Source organism: Phocoena phocoena, chromosome 5 (genome assembly GCF_963924675.1).
Source record: "Phocoena phocoena chromosome 5, mPhoPho1.1, whole genome shotgun sequence".
Classification (NCBI taxonomy): Eukaryota; Metazoa; Chordata; class Mammalia; order Artiodactyla; family Phocoenidae; genus Phocoena; species Phocoena phocoena.
The window spans coordinates 72,955,329-72,975,679 of record NC_089223.1 but is presented as its reverse complement, the minus strand read 5'-3'; the positions used below and the strand labels follow the sequence as shown (position 1 = coordinate 72,975,679).

Here is a 20,351-nt window from a genome sequence, read left to right as displayed (position 1 = left end):
CCTGATGGCGCAGTGGTTGAGTGTCCACCTGCCGATGCAGGGGACACGGGTTCGTGCCCCGGGAAGATCCCACATGCCGCGGAGTGGCTAGGCCCGTGAGCCATGGCCGCTGAGCCTGCGCATCCGGAGCCTGTGCTCCGCAACGGGAGAGGCCCGCGTACCGCAAAAAAAAAGAAGACTTAGGTGCAGGTTTGTCTCTGGTCCTGAAATTAGCCTGAAGCAAAACATTTCAAACCGTTAAGAAATCTTTTTGTTTGTTTTTAGTTATTATTATTGCAGAAGCAACATACACAGTAGACAGAATTGTCAGTTTGCGTGGGAGAAAAAAAGAGTTTTTTGTATTGTTGTATTTGTGTTGTTTTTGTATTGTTTGTATTTTGTAGTATGAAAAGGCTAAATTTCCTCCAAAAGCCAGAGTAAGTGGTAGGTGACAAACAAGATTGGAGAGAGGACAAAGGGTGATCAGTAGCAATGTTATTAGGAGTTGCAGAGGCAGTAACAGTAAAATAAAAGCAGAGAAAAGTGATTGTTTCGACTAGACTGATAAGATACCAGTAGCTCTGCAGTCTCGATCAACAGCCTTGTATATGCAGCAATGAGAAGTTCCTTGTCCAGGCCCATAGAGTAGTGAGCACCAAACTAAAGACTAATCTAACCGTAACATAGCTTATTTTAGAAGTCACCTTGAAGAAAGGGTATGAATGGTGGTTACTTTTTTTTACTGTCTTTCTGCCTTCTAGAATTAATTAACAAATTCAGTAATTTATTCAACAAATGGTTGAGTTTCTACTGCTATGTTAGGTATTCTGTTTTATTGAATCAAATGTGGTCTTGTGTATTTTTTAGAATATAAAATGTTAAAAGTAGAAACATTATGCAATTTCTGTGTAATTTTCAATCTTGTATTCATGGCAAATGTGTACTTTTAAAGCTGATACCTAGAGGCTTCCCTGGTGGCACAGTGGTTGGGAGTCTGCCTGCTGATGCGGGGGACACGGGTTCGTGCCCCCGTCTGGGAGGATCTCGCGTGCCGCGGAGTGGCTGGGCCCGTGGGTCTTGGCCGCTGAGCCTGCGCCCGGAGCCTGTGCCCCGCGGCGGGAGAGGCCACAGCAGTGAGAGGCCCACGTGCTGCAAAAAAAAAAAAAAAAAATTAAAGCTGATACCTAAAATTCTACTAAAGTTAAAAAGTAATTACTTTTTGAAACGGTGAGCAAGGAAGCTATCAAGATTACTAAGATAGTGTCAAAGGACACAGGAGTTGGGAATTCCCTGGTGGTCCAGTGGTTAGGACTCTGCGCTTTCACTGTTGAAGTTAACGGTTCGATCCCTGGTCAGGGAACTAAGATCCCACAAGCCATGGGGAGAGGCCAAAAACGAAAAGGACACAGGAGTCAATTTGAAGAGACCCCTACTGGCCCAAAACGGGATGGACAGTTTGGACATAAATCAGGATAATGACTAAAATGGATGGATATACATTAAATAATGTTTAAATCTATGGAATCATAGTGATACATACACATGCAAATTATTGTGTCACTATTGCAGGATGGTAGGTAGTGAACTCATTATTTTGAGAACTGGTAAATAAAGGGAAAAAATTAAGCATACAGCGTGACTTTCTTATATGAACTATACTGCTGGATAACCAAATACATGAAGGGAATTTTCTCTTTGTAGAAGTATTCTGACTAAAAAATGAAGTGATAAAATTATAATATCACCATTTTGTAACCACCTGAGGAATAAATGATTCTAGGCATTGAACAACAGCAGACACTATCACAAATAGAGATAACCAAATATTATGTGGCTCCTGGTTAAAGAACACATCACCACTTATCAAGTAGTGTTGTCCTAATAAAAAGGAACCTGAATTTGGATAAAGCCTTTATATCCATCGATTTATAGAACGCATAGAAGTACAGGTTAAACAACACCATGGGAATTAAATCAGTAAAATTCAGACTGGAAAACAGGACAAAAATTTAGTACAAACAGCTGGTTTCTTCAATATAAAAATTGGTCTAAAACACATATCCTGTAGAAGAGAGACGTAAAAGACATCTCAGTCAATTGTAGTATGTGGACCAAATTAAGATCTGTTCACATACACAAAAATTATGACTTGTAACAGTGGAAATTGAGGATATTTGATGACACTAAGGATTATTTTTTTACTTGCAATGGTGGTATGGCTAGGTTTTAAAAAGTTCTTATCTCTTAGAATGCATACTGAAATATTTATGAATGAAATTATTTTATGTCTGAGATTTACATCAAATTAATATGTAGGTGGGGAGATGCAGGTGCAGGCAGAGGTGAAACAAGGTTGGCCATGAGTTGATAGTTGTTGAAGTAATGAGTATGTGTACGTTTATTGTACTGTTTTTTTCTACCTTTGCATATAATTGAAATTTTCTGTAATAACGTTTTAAAAATTAAGGAGAACCTTGAAAAAGATCTAGGATCAAGTCACGAAAACATTGTCCTCTTCTGAGGTAGGATTTTTAGACTGTAGTAATCCCTCTTTAAACACCTTAGCACAGTCTCTATAGAAGTGTTTCATCAGTGGGTAAAAAAAATGTTGGTGTCATAGTGTTTTTGTTAGGTAATAATCACAAAAGATATTTTGAATAGGGCTGACAAGTCGGAACACCAGTGGCTGTGGTGAAGAAGATGCTTTCCTGGAGGGTGGGTTTCTTAGGAGAATTTGCTTTAACCCTTTCTTCACTAATTTTGCTGGTAGGTTACATATTTTTATTTATTTTTTGTGGTACGCAGGCCTCTCACTGATGTGGCCTCTCCCGTTGCGGAGCACAGGCTCCGGACGCGCAGGCTCAGCAGCCATGGCTCACGGGCCCAGCAACTCCGCGGCATGTGGGATCTTCCCAGACCGGGGCACGAACCTGTGTCCCCTGCATCAGCAGGCGGATTCCCAACCACTGCGCCACCAGGGAAGCCCCAGAAAAGTTTCAACTCTTAAGTGCTTAACCCTCCATTCTTGGAGAAACTTGACTGTTTCTAATGATATAATTTCATTATTTCACCTAAAACTTTAGAAAATATATAAATTATACCTACACAAGATTTTCGAGTTTTTTTTTTTTTTTTAACATCTTTATTGGGGTATAATTGCTTTACAAGATTTTCGAGTTTTAAGTACTCAGCGTAAAAAAAATAACAGCAAGAGGGTCACATGAGAGTAGAGACAGATAGATTTACTTTTCTACCACTTTGATGCAAATGTGGAATATATTTTCCTTCTGTATTTCAGCCCTCTAAAGCTCACAGTCAACCCAGATGCAACAGCTAAAGTGCTTTGTAATTAGTCTTCTATTCTTCCCTCAATTAGAATTCCCATATACCGAGAAATCTCACCAAATGTTGATCTAATTATCTGATTTAAAAACATCAGTGACAGTATGAATGACTGATTAATATAATTCACGTATTGATTGTGACATGAAAGATGACTCAGTCTCCGTCTAGCAGAAGGAAGATGCAGGGTAGTTTTGAGTAGGACACCCTCCTGACCTTCCCCTTCTCGGAGTTCTTATTCTGAAAAGTACATTATGCCATTTTTTTTTATCATGCAGCCAGCATACAAAACAAAGAATATCTTTTAAATGCCAGAGACCTTTCAGAACAGCTGAATAATACAAATATTTTGATTTTATATAATTTTAAAAGTTACCATATAAATAAATTTGCAAATTAGGGGAAAAAATATTTTCTTTTCCTTTACAAAATATAGACCCTGTATACCTAGGGCTCAATGAAACACCTCCATGGAAAGGGTGGCTTAGCATTGTGCATTTGGATATTTAACAGGATGAAAGTTTTACTGTTATTCTGTAAAATTATTCTCTTATCATAGGTATGTTTTATTGGGTGTAAAAATCCTTATTTGAAATTTGTTTGAAATTAAAATTTTTTTCTTTCAGAATGGCAGAATTTAGTGACATTTGGGAGCTTTTCAAATATTGTTCCCTGTTGCCCACTGAATCAAGTAAAGTCGTATTCCACAAATGTTCAGAAAGGACGGGGATCACAAACTCACAAAATGGAAAAAGTACCATCATTTGATGAAGCAGGTATGTATAAATCTTTTAAAAGTTTTCTTCTGTATACTGGGATCATTTGGGTAAGATTATTTGTTCCTTGAATGTTTGACAGAACTTACATGTAAAATCATCTGGACTAGTGTTTTCTTGGTGAGGAGTCATTAAACTGCTAACTTAATTTCTTTTGATTTTTCTATTTCTTTTTGACTCAATTTTGGTAAGTTCTGTTTTTTTCTAGCAATTTATCCACTTCAACTAAACTTTTAATTTATTGGCATGAAGTTTATGGTACTCTCTGTATACTTTTAGCAGCATATGTAGTTACACCCTTTTTTCTATTCCTAGTGGTGTTTGTCTTATTTTCTTGATTAATTTTGCCAAAACTTTGTCTATTTTATTATTTTTCCAAGTAATTTTTTTTACTTTGAATCTATATCATATGTTTGTCTCTTATTTCATTAATTTCCACTCTTACCTTAAATATATTCTCCTTTCTGCTTCCTTTGTATTTACTCTGTTATTCATTTTTTAACTATCATATCAGTTAGCTATTTTGCTCATTAATTTTGAACCTTTCTTCTTAAAGTAGGAATTTAAGTCATAGTTTTATTGGGTATAAAAATCCTTATTATTAGTTTGTTTGAAATTAAAAAACTTTTTTTCTTTCAGAATGGTAGAATTTAGTGACATTTGGAAGCTTTTCAAATACTGTTCCCTGTTGCACACTGAATCAAGTAAAGTTGTACTTGAAAGTTGTACTGTCTTTTAGTTTTACCTAAAATTTTGCATTATGTGTTTTGAAGCTATGTTGTTAGATGCATACACATGTAGAATTGTTACATAACACTGATGAATTAGACCTTTTATTGTTATGTAACAACTCTTTTTTTTTTTTTTTTTTTTTTTAGTGACATCTTCAGATTTCATTGGTATTTGCCAATGAAATGGCAAATGGTGTAATTTTTCCTGTCCTTTGGCTTTAACCTGTTTTTGTCCTAATTTGATAATCTTTGTCTTTTAACTGAAATTTTAGTCTGTTTACATTTACTGTAATAATCGATATGTTTGGACATATTTCTGCCATTGTATCATGTGCTTCCCTGTGCGTTTTTATTTTTTTTAATTCCTTTTTTGCCTTCTAAAAAAACCTTTTTTTTCTCATTCCATTATCCCCTCTCCCTCATACACAGAAACAACACACACTTGCTTGGGAGTTATATACTTTATGTCTGTACTAAAGTCTAAAGGTAATTGAAAAGTTTACTTTCCTTCTGAAAAATACAGAGAACTTAGAATGTTTTAACTCTGGTCACCCCCTCCAAACTCACATGTGATTTGTTTGCTAGTATTTTGTGTCTATTCTGCTCTCTTTTCCTTCTATAAAATAAACATTGCTATTTGTTCAAATTTATCTAAAATCTTTGTTAACCATTTTTTCTTATTTCTCTGCTCTTTCTGTCTGATGTAGAATACATCCTATAGAAATTCCTTTAGGTGAGGATCTTTCATGGTAAAGGCACATTTTAATATCTTATTCCACTGTCTTTTGGCTTTCACTGTTGCTGTTGAGAAGTCAGATATTTTGCCTTTGTTTCCATGTCTTTTCTGTTTGTCTGCTTTTTAAATTTGATTAACTGTATTTTGAAAGTCTTTTTCTTTGGTGTAAACGGCAGTTTTACTATGAAGTGACTAGGTGTGTATTTCTTTGTATTTACCCTGCCTGAGATTTGTTGGGCTTCCTGGATCTGAGAATTGGCATTTTTCTATCAATTCAATTCTGGAATTCTACAATTCTCTGTCACTGTCCCTTGAAGTATGTATTACCCCCTCTCATTTCTCTTTTATCTCCTTTTGGAACTCTAGTTAGAAATATTTTGGATCTTCTTGCTTTAATTTCCATTTCTCTAAACCTCTCTGACATACTTTGTATTTCTTTATGTTTCTGGCCTAGATCCTGGGTTATTTCCTTAGGCCTACCTAGTTCACTAATTCCCTCTTTAGTTGCCTCTAATCTGCGGGTTGGTACATCTGTTGGGTTTTTAATTTTAATGATTATATTTTTCATTTCTAGAAATTATTTCTATTTTTCATCTTGGTTGGTTGGTCTCTTGCTCCTTGCTTATGTTTTCAGACTTCTTTATTATTAGGCGTATTAAACATAGCTATTTTATAATCTGGGACTGAAAATTCTGCTCTCTGAAATCTTTGGTTCTTACTGTATTATCTTTTTCCTCCATTTCTTGCTCTCATTCATGATGCCCTATCTGTTTTTAAACTGAGAAGTGTTCATTTTCCATGTAGTTTTATATCTTGGAACTATTTGATGTCTCTGATTGAGGATGTGTTCCTGCATAGAGAGTTTGCATTTGCCTCTGTTAGCTGCTGGGGACACAACTTGGGACCACATTAAATTAAAGTCAGCTTAAGATTTTTGGACCACGTTGGTAGCATGAATTCAGACTATAAACTTGTGTGAGCTGCCTTATCCTTAGGATTTTCAGGGGAGTTTTTCTCTTCTCCACTATGTGACACCAGAATAGGTGCAGGCTTGCTTCCTTGCTATCCCCTTCTCTGTGTGTTTTTTCTAGGTCACAGTAATGCCAGGTGTCTAGGTTTTTTTCTGGGTATCTCCTGTTAGACTCTCCGTCTTTAGCAGAACCTAGTTTTATTCTTTGTTCTCCCATGCCCCTTGCAGCTGTGGAAGTAGAATCTCAAAGAATGTAAGCTTCAACAGAAATCATCAGGGAAAAAACTGGCTTTGGTCTGCTCTCTTATTCTACAGAGGTCCTGCTTTCCCTTCATTTTTGCCCTCTTCACATCATTTTGCTAGCTTAGCAATGCATTTGAAAAGTTTTTTATTTCCTAGTCTGCTGTGCAGCATTAAAAAGAAGTCCTTGGGGCTTCCCTGGTGGTGCAGTGGTTGAGAGTCTGCCTGCCGATGCAGGGGACGCGGGTTCATGCCCCGGTCCAGGAGGATCCTACATGCCTCAGAGTGGCTGGGCCCGTGAGCCATGGCCGCTGAGCCTGCGCGTCCGGAGCCTGTGCTCCGCAACAGGAGAGGCCACAACGATGAGAGGCCTGCGTACCGCAAAAAAAAAAAAAAAAAAAGAAGTCCTTTATTTATTCATTTATTCATTAATTTATTCAAGGAGTATTTATTGAGCACTTTTTATGTGGCAGCAAATGAGAATGACTCTCTGAGTTTATATTCTCTTTATTACTAAAATAGAAAATTAAGCAAAAAAAGTATAGTAAGTACTGTGATGGAAGAAATACTGTGTGCTGGAGGGACACCTAACTGAGTCTTGCATGGTTGAGGAAGGTTTCCATAGGAAATGATATCTAATTAGTGACCTGAAAGTAGGCATTGATGTGATGAATGGTGGAGAAAAAAGGTAACACTGCAAGTAACTTAGTGTGTCTAGACTAGTGAGTAGAGGATCTCGTGGTGGGGTTGGTAGTTTTGAAAGTACAAGGGGTGAAACTCAAGAGGTAAACAGTAGTCAGATTAGGGTTTTGTTTAGGAGTTTGGGCTGTTTTGTAGGCAGTGGGAATCTATTGGAGTATTTTAAGTAGAGGAAGTACTTAATCAGATTTAAGATTTTAGAAAGATAACTAGATGCAGACTGGAAAACAGATTGCAAAGGAGGGAGACTGAAAGCAGTAATACAAATGAGGCTGTAGTCTAGGTTAATGTCAATGATTTTTTTAAGGGAGTAGGTGAACGCAAGAGATTTAGGAGCTGAGTAATTAAGACCTGGTGATTGAATTTGGGGGACTGAAAGAGAGAGGGTCAAGTAAAGGACAGTGCATGGTTACTGGATTGGATTGGGTGACTGTGTCGGTGATTTCATTGATTTCTAAAATTAAGGGACTTCTCTGGTGGTGCAGTGGTTAAGAATCTGCCTGCCAATGCAGGGGATGTGGGTTGATCCTTGGTCTGGGAAGATCCCACATGCCACAGGGCAACTAAGCCTGTGCGCCACAACTACTGAGCCTGTGTTTTAGAGCCTGTGAGCCACAGCTACTGAGCCTGTGTACTGCAACTACTGAAGCCCGTGCACCTAGAGCCCATGCTCCGCAACATGAGAAGCCACTGCAATGAGAAGCCTGCGCACTGCAACGAAGAGTAGCCCCCACTTGCAACTAGAGAAAGCCTGCGCGCAGCAACGAAGACCCAGCACAGCCAAAAGTAAATAAATAAAATAATCTATGAAAAAATAAAATTAGGAATACCAAAGCTGGAGTATATATTAATGAGAAGGTGAGGATTCATTCTTGGACATCTGGATCATAGGTGCCTCTGGGGCATCTTAGCAGATGACTAGTAGGCAGTTGGTTATGCTACTTTTCTACTGTGAGACATGATCTTTTGGCTGGATGAGTGCAGTAGCCTCTCCCGGGGCTCCTTAATTCCACTCTTACTTTCTCATTATATTTCAGCCAAACCAGTCTCCTTTTGGTTCTTAGAAAATACCAAACTTATTCTTGTTTTAGGGTGTGTGCTCTAGTTGCTTTTTCTTTCCAAGATGCCCTTCTTCATGTGGCTGACAGTTTTGGTCATTTACATCTTTTTAAAAATAAAAATTTATTTATTTGCTTAATTAATTAATTAATTTACGGTATGCAGGCCTCTCACCGCTGCGGTCTCCCCACTGCGGAGCACAGGCTCTGGACGCGCAGGCTCAGCGGCCATGGCTCAGGGGCCCTGCCGCTCCGCGGCATGTGGGATCCTCCCGGACCGGGGCACAAACCCGTGTCCCCCGCGTCGGCAGGCGGACTCTCAACCACTGCGCTACCAGGGAAGCCCTATTTTTACATTTATTTTATTTTTGGCTGCGTTGGGTCTTTGTTGTTGCGCGCGGGCTTTCTCTGGTTGTGGTGAGTGGGGGCTACTCTTCGTTGCGGTGCACGGGCTTCTCATTGCGGTGGCTTCTCATTGTGGAGCACGGGCTCTAGGCTCGCGGCTTCAGTAGTTGCAGCACGCAGGCTCAGTAGTTGTGGCGCACAGGCTTAGTTGCCCTGTGGCATGTGGGATCTTCCTGGACCAGGGCATGAACCCATGTCCCCTGCATTGGCAGGTGGATTCATAACCACCGCGCCACCAGGGAAGTCCTGGTCATTTACATCTTAAATGAATGACATGTCAGCTCTGCACACCCAGTCAGTCTTTAATATTACACTGATTTTAATTCTCTGTGTAGTTAGCACTTATTACTGACTGATATTTTCAGTATCTGCTTTATTTTTCCCCCCGTTTCCAAGCCTCGTGATAGCAGGAACTTCAGTGCCTATAGCAGTGGCTTGCCCATAGTAGGGGTTTAATATTTGGTACATAAGTGAATGCATAGAGTTCTAACCTGGTGATAGAGATTTAGGAGTTATTAGCTACACCCAGGTGGTAACTGAAGTCATGAGTGTGTTTGAGACAGTATAGGGAGAGAGTTTAGATTGGGGAGATAAGAGCTAGTACAGAATCCCCAGTGAGTAAGGGACAAGTGGAAGAGGAGGAGCTTGCAAAGAATACTTGAGGAGGTGCAGTCTGGAGAGGTAAAAGAAAAGCCAAGGAGAGTGTGGTGTTAGGAGAAGAGAGAAGAATAATAAACATTTCAAGACTGTCTTTCCTATAGTCGGATGTCTTTCACAGGGAAGATTTTACAGATTCCTTGAGAAACCTGTGTTTGTGTTTATGATGCCTGTTTTTCATCCTTTTCCCTAAGCCTCATCTTCTCTTGGGCTTACTATGCAGTTTTAGCCAGTTTCTTCTCTTTTCCTTGTGGTGATGGAGAACTGCTGGGGTAAATATTGATTGAGAGTTTGATATTAGAGGATGAAGGAATGGAGGGTGTCATGAGTCCCTAAGTTCCAGAAATAAGCATATTTATTAGAACATTGAAATGGGAGAAGAAACAGATGATGAAATAATATAATTAAAGGTAAAACATGTTATAATGCTTTTCTGAGATGAACATCGACTCAGGCAAAAATATTTAATGTTGGTTCAACTATACAGAAGGCTTGAAATTGAAATCTGTGACTAGGTTTCTTTTTTCTCTGCTGACTGAAATTAAGATGTTATTTTATTTTATTATATACGAAGTACATTGTTTATTGATTGTTTTATTTTGGGCTCAAGTTTTCAGAATTTGCTTAGGCCAAATTAGACCTTGTTAACCATCAGATAGACAGCAAGTAATTGCTTGCTTGAAAGATAATTTGTATATTTAAGAGTTTGAGATTGACTTCTGAATAATTCAGATCACATGATAAAGTCAGAAACAGCTCATTAAGAGGCAGAGACTTGCTAAGGAATCCTTGAGTTTTTAAGGAGCATTCAAATGTTTTAAATTTTAGTTTTAATTTTGCTAATGACAGCAGATGTGCGGCAAACAGCCAGGGCTTGAGCTTAAAACAAATTTCTAGAGATATTCATGGATAGAATGTCTGGTTACTTATTGAAATCATAAAGATTCTACTCCAGTGATCCAGTGTAAATTTATTAAGATGGTGGTGTGCAAAAAAAGTATTCATACATGTGTTTGAGCCATTTACTAGCATTTCTTGTCTGTGATTTTTTTTTGCTGCACTGGGTGGCTTGTGGGATCTCAGTTACCCAACCGGGGATTGAACCTGGGCCATGTCAGTGAAAGCCCAGAATCCTAACCACTAGGCTACCAGGAACCTCCCTGTGATTCGTAACACTATATAATTAGTAATGTCTAGACAGTTTGTGGTGAGAAGAATATCCAGAAGTATCAGTTTTAGGGCTTCCCTGGTGGCGCAGTGGTTGAGAGTCCGCCTGCTGATGCAGGGGACGTGGGTTCGTGCCCCGGTCCGGGAAGATCCCACATGCCATGGAGTGGCTGGGCCCGTGAGCCGTGGCCGCTGAGCCTGCGCGTCCAGAGTCTGTGCTCTGCAACGGGAGAGGCCACAACAGTGGGAGGCCCGTGTACCGCCAAAAAAAAAAAAAAAAAAAAGAGTATCAATTTTAGAGCAACTTATTTTATGTGATTTGTTTGAATGACTTTGATCATTGTAGAAAGGAGGGCTGTCTGTGAAACTTTAGACAGTAGATTTAAGTTGTTCAGACACTAGGTGAGTGTTGAAAGCTTATTATTCTACCACTCTGTTCCTTCACTTTTCTCTGCCCAGGGCTCTATTCCCCAAAACAAAATTTTTAAGTAATATATAGATTCTATAGATAAAGATGCTTTAGAATTAGTTTGCTGTATAGGTAGACAAAAATAAAATATCAGTTATTTAACTGATCAATGTCAAATGTTATAAGCTATAGTTATTAATTAATTAAATAGAAGTGTTTTTAAGCCTTTTTTTTTTTAACTAATATGCCATCATAACCTATTTAGGATCTGATGAATAGTTAAAATAAAGCCTTTGGGATTTTCTGCACATTCTGGTTATCAAAACATACCATGTAGGAAGCAACCTAAGTGTCCATCGACAAGATGAATGGATAAAGAAGATGTGGCACATATATACAATGGAATATTACTCAGCCATGAAAAGAAATGAAATTGAGTTATTTGTAGTGAGGTGGATGGACCTAGAGTCTGTCATACAGAGTGAAGTAAGTCAGAAAGAGAAAAACAAATACCGTATGTTAGCACACATATAGAATCTGAAAAAAAAAATGGTTCTGATGAACGTAGGGGCAGGACAGGAATAGAGACACAGACAGGGGCAGGACAGAATAGAGACACAGACGTAGAGAATGGACTTGAGGAGTACTCATATTTTGAAACACAAACTGGCAGAAATAAAAGAACAAGGAAATCTGGGAAAGAGCCAACTATAGAGCTTACAAATAAAAGTGTAATCACTAAAGTAAGAATTTAATAGATTAAATAGCCATAGTCAAGTAGAGAATTAGTAAATTGAAATTCACCCTGAATGAGCATAGGAAAGCAAAAAGATTTTCCAAGAAAATGAAAAAGCTTTAAAAAGGCATGAAGCTCTAGCCTATATTTAATAGGCATTTCAGAGAGAGAGAGAGAGAATAGAGAAATGGTGTAGAAATTATATATAAAGAGATAATGGATGAGAATTTTTCAGAATTTGAGAAAAACAAGGATCTTCAGATCAAAAACACACTTTTAGTACTAAACAGGGTAAATGAAAAGAAACCCATAGATTTCAAAACTGAAACAAGAAACAACCCAACTTAAAAGTTGCCAAAGAGAAAGTCAGCCTGCTATCAGTACAATTGTTGCTCTCTTGAAGTAGACTTTTTATCTGCAACAATATGCAGAAAATAAGGGAGGAGTGATTTGGAGTAGTAGCCATGAAAGGGTAAGAGGAAAAATAAATGTTACCCTAGAATTTTATACTTGTCTAAATAATCATTCTAGAGGGAAGGCAAAATAAAAACATTGCACATATATAAAGATGACTATCATTTACTACTAACCTACCTGCATTAAAAAAAAACTATTCAAATATGTATTTCCATAAGATGCAGAGTAAACTCAGGGGAAGAAGCGTTGGGATATAAAAGGGACAGTGAAAAGCAAGAAGTGGATAAAATGTGTTGGAAAGTTAATTTGATAGTAAAAATCATAAACATTTTATATTAAATGCTACAATTTTAGTCAAGAGTAATAAGATAGAAGAAGTTTTCAGTGGTTAAAGGTTTTTTTCTTGTTCAGAGGAAGGTAGAGATGGGGAATAACAGATGGTTAGAAAGATTTATAGTGTATGTTAAATTTCTAAATGGAATCATGAAAACAGTAGAACTATAATCTTATAAATTTGAAACCAGCATGGGCGTGGGGTGAGAGGAGGATATAGAAAACTTTATAAATCTAACAGATGGCAAGAAAGGCAAAAGAAAAATAAAAGCAAAAGAAAAAAAGGATGGTAAACCGAAGTCAGACAATAAGGTGGCTGAAGTCTAAATCAGGTAACCAAGTGGTCAGTCAGCTTTCATGGTGTTGCCTATCATTTATATATACTCATATTCTAAATATGTAGAAATGGTTCATTTCCATTTATTTCATCATTTCCACCTCTATATAAAATAAAATCAATATTTCCTTGATTCCATTCTCTTTTCCAGCTCTTACTGAAAGTCCAGATATTGCTTTCACTTCCTCATCTCCCATTCTCACCTCAACCTGTTGCTCCATCCCTACTCTTCCTGCTGAAACTGCTGTTGTCAGAAGGTTGCCAGTGATCTTCATGTTGCTGATCCAGTTTTCACTTCTATCCTCTTTTCCCAAAAATGCACAAATATCTACTTATAAATCAATTATTATTTTAAACATAGAGGTAATGTAGGAAAGTGGTTAAGAGAGGAGACAAATCGAAATGACTTGGGTTTCAATCCTGACTGTGCTTCCATGTTTAAAATACTAGCTGTGTGACTTTGAGGGAAGTTCCAAAATTTTCTGAATAAGATGAAGATAATAATAGTACTTACCTCAGAGCAGTTTTGTGAGGATTAAATGAAATAATGCATGTAAAACACATAGTGTACTGTATGTGGCACATGGTAAATACTTAGTAAATGTTAGCTATTGTTAATAAGCTCCAAAATGTTATATTAGTGAATGAAGATATGATAAGAGAAAAGGTTTTAAGGGTGAGATTTTTATTACAAAATATTTGATACATATAAAAGAATACATGCTATGTGTATGTAAGTTAGAAAGCATAATAAAATCAACGCCTGGGAATTTACCACCTAACCTGAGAACCTTGCCTTCTTTTTTTTAAAACCTTTTTATTTTATTTATTTATTTATTGTTTATTTGCAAGCTGCATGCGGGCTTCCTCTAGTTGTGGGGAGCGGGGGCTACTCTTCATTGCGGTATGCGGGCTTCTCATTGTGGTGACTTCTCTTGTTGCAGACCACGGGCTCTAGGCACGCGGGCTTCAGTAGTTGTGGCACACGGGCTCAGTAATTGTGGCTTGTGGGGTCTAGAGCACAGGCTCAGTAGTTGTGGTGCACGGGTTTAGTTGCTCCGCAGCATGTGGGATCTTCCCGGACCAGGGCTCGAACCCGTGTCCCCTGCATTGGCAGGTGGATTCTTTTTTTTCTTTTTTTTTTTTCGGTACGCGGGCCTCTCACTGTTGTGGCCTCTCCCGTTGCGGAGCACAGGCTCCGGATGCACAGACTCAGCGGCCATGGCTCACGGGCCCAGCCGCTCCGCGGCATGTGGGATCTTCCCGGACCGGGACACGAACCCGTGTCCCCTGCATCGGCAGGGGGACTCTCAACCACTGCGCCACCAGGGAAGCCCGAGGCTATCATCTCTTCATATGTTTATTGGTTGTTTGTATTTCCTTTCCTGTGCAAGTTTGTTCTTGTCTTCTGCCCTTATTTTTTCTAATGGGTTGTCTTTTTGTTAATAGATCTGGAGGAATTCCTGAATATTCTTGATAGTTATCCTTTGTTGATTATATTTGCTGGATATATCGTCTCCTATTTAAGTCATTAATTTACCTGGAATTGGTTGTTTATGGTGTGAGGTAGATTCCAGTTTTCTTTCATTAAATTTTTTGGAGGGGAGGGAGTTGTACAGTTGTTCCAATAACCACTTAATCGTCATCCTTTCTTCATTGAATAGTATCTATAGAACAGTTTTGGGTGGAAGAATCGACAGCATGTGCCCTTGTTTTAAAGTGATGCATCTAAATTTTCACCATTGAATGCAATGTTTGTTATAGGTTTGCTTTACCCTTTAAGGAAATTCCTTTTTGTCCTAATTTTCTTAAAAAGGTTTGAAACTTGCATGGGTGCTGAATTTTATTAAATGCTCTTTGTTTAGCTCCTGAAATGATTCTATAGTTTTTCTCCTTCAATCTGTTAATGAGGGGAATTAATAGCTTTTCTAATGTTTAACTACTGTTTCATTCCTAGGATAAATCCAACTTGGTCTGTGATAATATTATCTTTTTTTTTTTTTTTTTTTTTTGCCGTACACGGGCCTCTCACTGTTGTGGCCTCTCCCCTTGCGGAGCACAGGCTCCGGACACGCCGGCTCAGCGGCCATGACTCATGGGCCTAGCTGCTCCGCGCCATGTGGGATCTTCCCGGACCAGGGCACGAACCCGTGTCCCCTGCATCGGCAGGCGGACTCTCAACCACTGCGCCACCAGGGAAGCCCATGTGATAATATTATCTTTTTTATACATTGCCAGATTGTCAGCTAATATTAATTAAGTTTATAGGTTTGTATGAAAACAGCTGCTTAATATCTTTTTAAAAATGAACTTTACAGCGGAGAATATTGGTGCAGAACTGAAAGCTCCACTTATTAAGCAAGAACCTCTCCAAGTAAGAGGTAAATATATTTTATTCTATTTTTTATTATAATGGTGTTTTGAATTAAATATATAAAGTTAGTTTATATAGAGCTCTTTATAGTTATAAGGGTATGTTCATTTTTCTTTAAATATATTGACCATAAGGACTTATTCTATTTATAAACTAATTTTCTCCTGAAGTTTACTTTGCATTTTAGTCATAAATTTTATGCAAGTTCTTTTTTCAAAAGCCCAAAGAAAGGAGTAATGGCAAATAAAAGTCATCAATTGCTTTATCATTTTTAGAAAAGTAATGTGATTAATAAAGAACAAGAGGCCAACACCTACAGCTTGTTCAAATCCAGGTAGAGTTTGGACATTCTTGTCTGATTTCCTTTTCTGGGAGTGACTGAGTGATGAAGGAATTCTTGTTTGCAGCTCTCTTCTTTATAACGCGCTATGGCTTCCATCTCCAAAGTAGCATGTTTCATGGAGGTACTAATTCTGTGATTAGGAGCACCATGGCTTTGGCGTCAGAGAAAAGTGGATTCAATTTGTAACTAGGACATACTAGCTGTATGGCTTTGGGCAGTTTACTTTATTTCTCTGAGCCTTAGTTTCCTCCCTATAAGATTGTGCTAAAAGTGGGACTTCTTTTCTAGGATAACTTTGGAGATGATAGTGTACAGTCACAATTAAGACTACTTAATGTTGTCTTATCATCAGTAATCTGGACTAGGACTGGCCAACAGGGATTTCTAGCTACTTTGAAGAAATTATTAAAAAGTAATGTAAAAGAAAACCTAATCTTTTTGAAGAGCAATGTAATTCTCCTCTCTGATCCAGAGAAGTTTATTTGGACTTAGAATTTTAGGATTTTTAGAGTAAGGTAGTTTAGAGAAACTCATGCAAAAAGAAACCTGAACTTCTTTATATACTTTTTTTCAAATTAGGTTTTGGTTTTTATATTGAACTTTAGTTTTGAAATATTCTTGTTAACTATTATTTGTGCATTTGATTTTAATAGTTCGTGTGTTATTTTAAGATTCTTTTTACCTACTGTAGTGATGGATAATTTTAGTCTTAATTTGTTCTTTCAACTTGTAAGTACAATAGAAAACTCAATAGTTACTAGACATTAGAATAGAATATGAAGTGGCTAGGTAACAATTTTCAGAGATTTGCTTATGTTATTTGTGTTTTGTGACCAAAAGTCTCACTATAAAAATGAACAGACCAATGTTGACTGCAATTTTTAATTCATAGACTATAATTGATGCCAAATTGGTATTTTATTTTATTATTGATGTCTCTGGCTTTTTTATGGACAGGTTGATACTTGATAATAGGAAAAATTTAGAAGGCAGTATTTCACCTATAGTCTATAATTAACTTCCTATAATTTTTAACTGATAAAAATGTTCCTTATAGTTACTTCATCTTCGTTACATTATGTGAAATGGCCCAATGACTTTCAGACTTTTTTGACTGCAAACCACTTAAGAAATACTAATGATCTAGTATATATGTAGATTACTATATGTAACTGAAACAAAAGTTTTCACAAAAAGTGCTTGTTCTTCATTATGTGCAGTACTCTTTGATTACTTTCTATTTCATTTTTTATAAAATGCTGGTTTCACCAGTGTTTGTAAAACACCGAACCAGCGTCTAATTTTTTATTGAAACTTCAGTTCATTTTCATTTAGACCCTAAGCAATTTAAATTGTACTAGTACGATTTAAACAGACCAGTAATACCTATATAAGGTATCCTTTAGACAAAGGGTTGACATTTTGTCATCAGTTACTGATGAACTGTGGAGATAAAGCTGGGTGGTTACAAGTGTAATTCTGTCCTATTCTGTACTTGGAGTAAACTTTTTTTTTCTGACGCCATTCAGTACATCAGGAAAAACAGTTTTCTATGGAATTCATTAGTGAATCCACTTAAAACTCAGCATATGTTAATCTTCAAATGTGACTTCCAATGTACATATTTAGTATGTTTTCCTATATTTTTGGTTTTAGTCAAAGCAGTCCTTAAAAAGAGGGAATATGGACCAAAGTACACTCAGAATAATTTCATCACTGGAGTCAGAGCAATGAATGAGTTCTGCCTCAAATCCAGGTACAGTAATTTTTTAAAAATGGGGTAGTTTGCTCTATCTAAATCTAAATAACCAGTTATTTCCTAGAATTTGTTAACCCGCTAACATCCATGTGGAAACTTTACCATGGCTCCTTCCTAAATTGAAGAAGTATTTTTATTCAGTTAAAAAAATGTTACAATTTTGGGGCTTCCCTGGTGGCGCAGTGGTTGAGAGTCTGCCTGCTGATGCAGGGGACGCGGGTTCGTGCCCCCATCTGGGAAGATCCCACATGCCGCGGAGCGGCTGGGCCCGTGAACCATGGCCGAAGGGCCTGTGCGTCCGGAGCCTGTGCTCCGCAATGGGAGAGGCCACAACAGTGAGAGGACCGCGTACCGTGAAAAAAAAAAAGTTACAATTTTTAGCTTACTAAACTGAAGGCTGCTCCAGGACGAGCAGTTCCAGTGTTTCTTGGCTCCTTTAACTCAAAAAGGTAGGTTCTTCAATATCTTTGTGTCACACAAGAACCTTAGGAGTTTATTGTTATGTTAATATGTAGTAAAGTTATCAATAAGATTATTTGCATATTTGTATAACTTTAAAATTTTGGTTTTTTTGGTAAAGCAGTTTTATTATGTTTATGTTCACACTCCAGCTGTGATTCACGTTGAGTATAAATTATTTTCCTTCTCTCTGGTATCTTGTTATTAATTTTCTTGTAATTAAAGAGATTTAGTGAGGTATTTTCCACAAATTTAAACTTTTCCCCCTCTTTTGTGGGTTTACCTAGAAAAACCATATTTATGTGCAAGATATCTTGGTAATTTCGACATCAGATGATCTAGCCTCCCCTACCCTACCCCACCCCCAGCCCATGGTCATATGGTCTATGGTATAATACCAAGAAATAAGAATTCCTGTAATCAGTTTTATAACTTCCATAACTATTGAAACAACAACCAATTATGATAATGATATAAAACTATATTCTGTTTCACATACAACAATTTTGTGAGTTAAGTAGGTTAAGTATTGCTATCTCCACATTATAGGCCAGGGAACATAATAAAGAGTGATGATGTAGCTTATTTAGTGAGTCAGTGACAGAGAGGGAACCAGAATATATATCTTTTGTTACTTGGTCCAGACTTTTTTTTTTTTTTTTTTTTTTTGCGCAGTACGTGGGCCTCTTGTGGCCTCTCCCGTTGCGGAGCACAGGCTCCGGACGCACAGGCTCAGTGGCCATGGCTCACGGGCCCAGCCGCTCCGCAGCATGTGGGATCTTCCCAGACTGGGGCACGAACCCGTGTCCCCTGCATTGGCAGGCGGACTCTCAACCACTGCGCCACCAGGGAAGCCCCAGACTTTTTTTTGATGTGTGATAGTTGATTGTTAAACTTACTTTATTTTATTTTTACTTTTTATTTATTTATTTTTTGACTGCGCCACGCAGCTTGCAGGATCTTATCCCTGACCAGGGATTGAACCCAGGCCATGGCAGTGAGAGCCTGGAATCCTAACTATTAGGCCACCAGGATACGCCCCAGATTTTTATTTATAGGTCTCTTCGTTGCTATTACAAACTTTCCTTAGGAGGACCAATGATCAAATTTAGTATGACTATTTAGCAGTGACTTGATGAATGTATTAACATTTCAGAATTTAAGAGAAAGGAAAATAATTAAATAGCATGAAATTGACACATATTCTTTATAACTTGGTATCTATGAATGATATTACCACTTAGTATTAATCTGGATATAAACAAATGACTGTAAATTTTAAATTTAAATTCTTAAATAGAGGGATAATACTCTAATCCGTGTTCTTTCCACTTTTCACTTTCTTTCTTCATACATCAGACATTGCAATGGTGTGTCCCTAGCAGATAAAGTGCAAGCACTAATAAAGGAATTGACTCTCTACATATTATGTTATGGTATCGATATTGAGCATCAAGAATAATTCTTAGTGTTTCAAGTGTCTCTAAGTCACTTTTGTGTACAAAATGTCATCTTTAAACTGTTTTTTATAGGCTATACAGATTTAGCTATTAAAATGAGGATCAGTGTAGTGGCTTTTATCTGCCCTTAATCCTTTTAAGTACATGAACCATATGAACCTTGTCTGAATAAATTCAACATATTTCTTTCTTCAGTGATCTAGAACAACTTCGAAAAATCAGACGACGAAGTCCTCATGAAGATACCGAGTCCTTTACTGTATACTTGAGATCAGATGTGGAGGCAAAGTAAGAATATAGTTCTTTTAGAATAAAAATACAAGCTGAATTTGGGATTAATAAAAATGTATTTTAGACAGACTCAGAATTTTTAAAATGACATGTTTTAAAAGCAGAATATTTTTACATTTCTAAATTTATCTGAGAGTTACTAGTATGTACTAGTTAGCAAAAAAAGTCATAATTTATGAGAATATTTGCTGTTGAATTCACTCTTACTGTTTAGATTTAATTTAGAAAAATTTAAGTGCTTTATATTTTTCCTAAAGGACCTTATGCTTTGTTGTTAAATTCTCATATAGTTTTAGTTATCTAGATTTAAATATGATTATAATAAAGTCATTAAAATTGTCATTGGTGGTGGTTGTGTGTACACAGATCTTTGGAAGTTTGGGGAAGCCCTGAAGCTCTTGCCAGAGAGAAAAAACTTCGTAAGGAAGCAGAAATAGAATATAGAGAAAGTAAGTATATTAAATTTACAGCTGAGTTAACTGAAAAGCAACTTGTAAGTAAGACTTGTGCCTATAATAACTATGCCCTCCCTAGTGGTTGCCCACCTCTTGGCCTTGGCTTTGTTGCTTCTAGCAAATACCAGTTTTCATTTTGGGATTCAATTATTTTATAAAAAGAGTATTATTTGTTTTCTCCTCTATAGCTTTTTAAAGATCATGAGAGCATGCAAAGG

The 20,351-nt window shown here is 37.3% G+C and overlaps 1 protein-coding gene across 1 annotated transcript in view; it reads left to right on the top strand.

The window, feature by feature from the left end:
* Positions 1-20,351, top strand: part of SLC30A9 (solute carrier family 30 member 9) — a 70,480-nt gene that overhangs the window by 6,337 nt on the left and 43,792 nt on the right. Inside the window, exons 2-6 of the mRNA XM_065877575.1 lie at positions 3,948-4,097; positions 15,311-15,373; positions 17,366-17,465; positions 19,583-19,675; positions 20,045-20,127. Coding sequence (XP_065733647.1) covers positions 3,948-4,097; positions 15,311-15,373; positions 17,366-17,465; positions 19,583-19,675; positions 20,045-20,127 — 489 coding nt within the window. The remainder of the gene's footprint in view (positions 1-3,947; positions 4,098-15,310; positions 15,374-17,365; positions 17,466-19,582; positions 19,676-20,044; positions 20,128-20,351) is intronic.